Genomic DNA, 5,576 nt, shown 5'->3' with positions numbered 1-5,576 from the left:
CCAAGAAAAATAAGAATATATGGCAAAAATAGAACACATGATATAATATTAAATGCAGTTTTGTAATGTTTGCAAAATACTAAACTCTACAAACCCCCAACTTATAAAAAAGGGATTTTACTTGTTTTCAAATAGTGATCAACATAACAACAGGAGCATTTAGCTGATCTCTATGAAACGCAGAAATGTATTTACAATATTTTTGGAAAATTAAAATGTAAATTATTAAGCTTGTTCTTGGTCACTGACAACAGAAAGATGATATTATTTAATATTTGAGAATAGATTTAAAAACATGTGGTGCTTTATGTCATCTTTAAAAAAAAATATTAAGACCAAGATGACTTAAATAATGGTTAAAATAAATTCTGTCAAAGTACTTCTATTTACTATTGTGTTTTATTCTTTGTTTTTAGGAGATGGATGAAGCCAACCAGACAACAGTAACTGAATTCCTCCTCTTGGGGTTTCAGAATCATCATATATTAAATGCTTTATTACTTGTGGGTTTTCTGATTGTCTTCCTTTTGACACTAGTTGGAAATCTCATGATCATTATGCTTGTGGCAAAAGCTCAAAGTCTAAAGTCCCCCATGTACTTTTTCCTCAGTCACGTTTCATTTTCTGACATTCTACTTTCCTCAACCATCACTCCTAAAATGCTGCAAATTCTAAACAGTGGTGGAGGTTTCATAAGTGCCACTGACTGCTTAACGCAGCTATTTTTTTATAGCGGTATAACAACTGCAGAATGCCTTCTTCTCACAGTGATGTCTTATGACAGATACTTGGCCATCTGCAAGCCGCTCCACTATAATTCCATCATGGACATTAAACATCGCCTGCACTTGGCTGTATGGCCATGGTTCATCGGATTTATGGTAGCGTTATTATTACTTGCATTTGTGAGTAATTTTAAATTCTGTGGTCCCTACATCATAGACCATTATTTATGTGACCTAGCTCCCCTTCTGGAGTTGACTTGTTCCAATCATTCAACTCTGGATATTATAGACTTTCTGCTAACCATACCACTTATAATTTTTCCATTTGTTTTTATAACATTTACATATGTCTCTATTTTTCTTAACATCCTCAAGATTTCATCAGATCTTGGGAGAAAAAAATCTTTTTCTACATGCAGTTCCCACTTGATAGTGGTGAGCACCTATTACGGAACTCTAATGAATGTTTACATGATTCCATCCAAACTTTACTCGTATAATGTCAACAAAATAGTTTCCCCTTTATACACTACTGGAACTCCTTTACTAAATCCAATAATATATAGTCTGAGGAATCAGGAGATCAAGGTTGCACTGTATAAATGCATAACTACCTGGATAACAATGACACCATTTGGCCAGATATCACCAAAATTAAAACTAAGCTGCTGATTCATTTTATTCTAGCTGTCTGGTATTATGAATAACCTACATGTTCCTATCATCTGGTGACATGTTATTAGTCATTTCTACATAACTTAATCTACGCTAATGCCGGCCATACATGGTGCGATATTGAAATGTCACAATGTGTTGTACGATTTCCCTTGAGCTTCTTCCCTAGAAATTATCCATATGATGTGTTCAAATGGTGTATGATTGATAGTTACGATCATACGATACAGATGCTAATGTGTATCACATTGTACACAAAAGATCGCAATCTTACGGTTTTGCCATAAGATCTACGATCCAGCTATACGACGGCGGGGGGCGCTTAAGGGAGGATGAGCTTGTAAACTGTTCAGTAGTATTTACAAAGGTCTAATCATGGACACTGCAACACCCTATTTCATGTAATGCCTACTTGTATTTATAACAAAACCAAGATTCAATAACATATACAGTAGAATAGACCTTAATGCATTTAAATCTTGCAATATATTAGAATGCTGTACTTAAAATCAGGGGCATAATTAGGTATTTCAAGGCCCCATAGCAAAAATTTGTAAGGGACCCTGGACCTCATTCAGAGTTGGTCGTTGCAGCCGCACGGTCGTACGCCACCGATGTTCGCTAAACTGCGCATGCGTAAAATTCGCAGTGCGCATGCGCAAACTAGCTGTTATGATCGGAAATATCTCTCTCTTTGAACTTGGCCAGGTCGTTAGTTTGAGTGACAGGATGAGGCATTTGTGGGTGGTAACAGGGGAAGGTGCTTATGAACGGGGGAGTGGAGATCCGAACGCAGGCGTGCCTGACTATGCAAACGGTGTTTTATGGGAGTGCATAATTAACAAAGTAGTGTCATAGCACACGTGACATGGGAGGTTTTTACACTGACTTGATCATAGTGCTTAAGAAAGGGTATGGACAACCTTAAGCTCTACGACCAGTTCTGATGGTTCCCGATGGTCTCGATTAATCCTTATATGTCCGGAGATGACGTGTAATGCGTACGAGAAGGGGGCGTATTTTTTGTCTTATGGCCGCATCCTCCCCTTGGTCGGCCAGCTAACGATCCAATCTTAAGGACGCAACTTGCGAGTGCATAATTTGCATAGCCGGCCCCTTTTCCCTTACGACCGTGCGGCCGCAACGACCGACTCTGAATGAGGTCCCCTATATACAGTACCACCAAATGGTGAAAACTGTATATAACACATGTAACTTTGACAAGGAAGATGGGCCCACAACAGCTTTGGGCCCCACAGCAGCTGTACCCCTTGCACCTATTGTAGTTATGCCCATGGTTAAATATATCAATATTCACAGTTCAAAAACTATGCATAGCCTCACTGTAGACCAAACTTATTTTCCTCAGGACTTGGCAGAACATGTAATCCCGAATTACAAAGACTTTCTGTGCCAAGGTGAGCCTTGTGTCTGCCAAAGGCAAAATAAACAGTTACCAAAAAATGATCACCTCAACCTTATCTTTAATTCATAGCTTTAATTATAAACTGTAAATGTAAAAAAAAATGTGTGTGTTTAATATTGTTAAGCCTACATTAGCAATTAGTATACTGTAGCTCAAAACTTGTGCGAAATCTAACTATTAAACGAACATAATTTTTTTGTCGAAATTTTCCATATACCTAACAGCTGCATAATTGATCATCACAATATAACTTATCAAGAATCACATCAATATGTTTGTTTTAGCGGAAACATAAAAAATAAGCTGCAGTGCATACTTGTGGATTGAGCGATTGCGTCTAAAGGCCCCCAAGATCAGCAATTGATTGCAGCAATCGTGCGATTTGCAATCGATTGTGTATAAAAATCTTTCCCTTTTTCAATCGATTGCAGACTGCAGAATTGCCACAATCGATTGAAAAAGGTAAAGATTTTTATACACAATCGATTGCAAATTGCACGATTGCTGCAATCAATTGCTGATGTACGGGGGCCTTAAGCCACTCTGTGTATGTGCAGCAATTGATTTGCTACTATGCTCACACAGGGGAATCATTCAAAAAGTGAGTGACAGTTAGTCAGCATTTGGGGGAGGTAATGGGGGATGGTAAGTAAAACAAAGGCGCGTTGGACCATTTAAACACTGTTTTCTGGGCATCTATAAATGAGCCATTGCAATCTTGGTCGCAGCAGGAGAGCCCTCTGTGTGTGTCTGGGATCCGCTATGTCTCCGACAGCTTAGACTTACTCAGAAGGTGGCTGCCTGACATGTGTTTGATGTTTCCAGTATGTGCGTTAGTGGTGGATGTGAGCTTCTTTCATTGGCCATCTCTAAACACTGGAAACTGAGCGAATCATTACCATATTTTTGCAATTGCGATCCGTGAGAGATCACGGCTGCGATGGCATTTGCTTCCACGTCTGAATCACGCCCAAAGTTTGTTGACCATTGCTAATACAAAATATTTCCTTTTTTTTAATATTTGCACAAATGTCTTAATAAAGCCTCATTTATATAATTTTCACCTTTTATCTCTTTACTTAGACAAGGAAAATATTTAATTTCAATAAATATAAAATTACTGTGGGTCTAATTCAGAGATGTACAGTATGCTATTGTGCAGTAGTTGTGACTTTGCATGCTAATACAGTACTGTACAATAATATGGTAATGCAGCAGGAAGCAATAGATGCTTCCTGATGACTTTTGTGATCTGCAGCTGCATCTGGGGATGCAGCCTGTAGATCACTCTGCATGACCATCAGTCAACTGAGCAACCATCGGATTACTGTGGTTTCACGCAGCTGAACCAGTAAAGTTATGTTATAACACATAATAATTTCAATAAGAGTGCCCCAGAAAAAGAGTCTATCTTTCTTCTAAGTACATGTTCCTCCATGTTACTTGGCGAATAAGTCCAGGCAAAAATGTCATAGTCCAGTGTCGCACCTAGGGGGTATATGTACTAAAGTGAGAGTTTTTAGAAGTGGAGATGTTGCCCATAGCAACCAATCAGATTATAACTATTATATTCTAGAATGTGCTAGATAAGTGTTAAGTACAATCGGATTGGTTGCTATGGTGTGTGTGTAATACACATTGAACCATAAAAGTGGGTATAGTATACTATACCCGGCCTACTCTACTTTGAGCAATCCACACATGTCTGTATGTGTAAGTAAGTATGTAACATGTGTATATACACACACGTATATAGTAAGATATATTTTACTCTATTTTATGTAACTATCTTTATTTTCACTGGTATGCATCTCATGAAACCCAGTTATTATTATTATTTTCACATTAATGTATTAAGTTGCTCCCTCTCAAACCAATTAATCTATGTACATGCTTACATGTGTATGCGCACATGCACACGCGCACACATATGTAGATGCGCACACACACATATTACATATATGTATGTGTCCATTCATATATCATAAGATGTTCCCTATTGTAGGGACTCCTAACAGGAGAAAATCTTTTATGTTATACCTAGATAAAATGTCCTATGTCTGTTTGTTTACATATGCTAATTACCTATACACCCACTCTGATGACTCAAAGTGACGTTACAATGATTGGCTTTTAAAAAATGTCAGTCAGTTTATACCCTCTCGATTGTACAGACCCGTGATTCCTCCTGGTTGGTCTCTTTGTATGTCAATCATCACAGCTGCAATTTCATTGGCCGCCGCTGGTTCAAAACCGGAACTGGCATCATCCTCTGCAGGCCACCCATTGAAAATGCCTCCCGGCAAAATGCGCATCTGGGTACTCCAGGGAAACCCATTGATCATCAGGGGAACCTCCTATCGACAGACTACCATGAGCAGTGACTTCCACACTACAGGTATCTTTTTCTGGGAACAGAGTGCAGAGCGCACCCTGTCGGTTCATACATCAGGGCATAGTGGGGATAGCTCTTTGCATGGATGTCCCTCCCTTCTACACTCATACTGATCATTAGGGAAACCCCATAACCGCTCACCTATGGTTCGATGTGTATTACACACATGCCACAAGACCACAAGAAGCAGCACTTTGAGGAACATTACCGTTTGTGTTTTGTTTTGTTTATGTACTTTGTAAGGTGCTGTGGAACACTTGTGGTGCTATATAAATAAATAATAATAATACTCATAATAATAATAATAATAATAATAATAATAATAATAATAATAATAATAATAATTTACAGTAAG

At 38.3% G+C, this 5,576-nt stretch overlaps 1 protein-coding gene across 1 annotated transcript; it reads left to right on the top strand.

Annotated features, from left to right (window-relative positions):
* The first annotated feature begins 419 nt into the window (after window positions 1-419).
* On the top strand, window positions 420-1,397 carry LOC148513886 (olfactory receptor 6B1-like). Its single transcript, XM_088481307.1, has one exon. The coding sequence runs from the start codon at window positions 420-422 to the stop codon at window positions 1,395-1,397; it is 978 nt and encodes a 325-aa protein (XP_088337433.1).
* The last annotated feature ends 4,179 nt before the right edge of the window (window positions 1,398-5,576 follow it).

This window comes from Taudactylus pleione, unplaced genomic scaffold (genome assembly GCF_031769625.1).
Source record: "Taudactylus pleione unplaced genomic scaffold, aTauple2 ptg000268l, whole genome shotgun sequence".
NCBI classification, from domain to species: Eukaryota; Metazoa; Chordata; class Amphibia; order Anura; family Myobatrachidae; genus Taudactylus; species Taudactylus pleione.
This window is presented reverse-complemented; position numbering and strand designations above follow the sequence as displayed.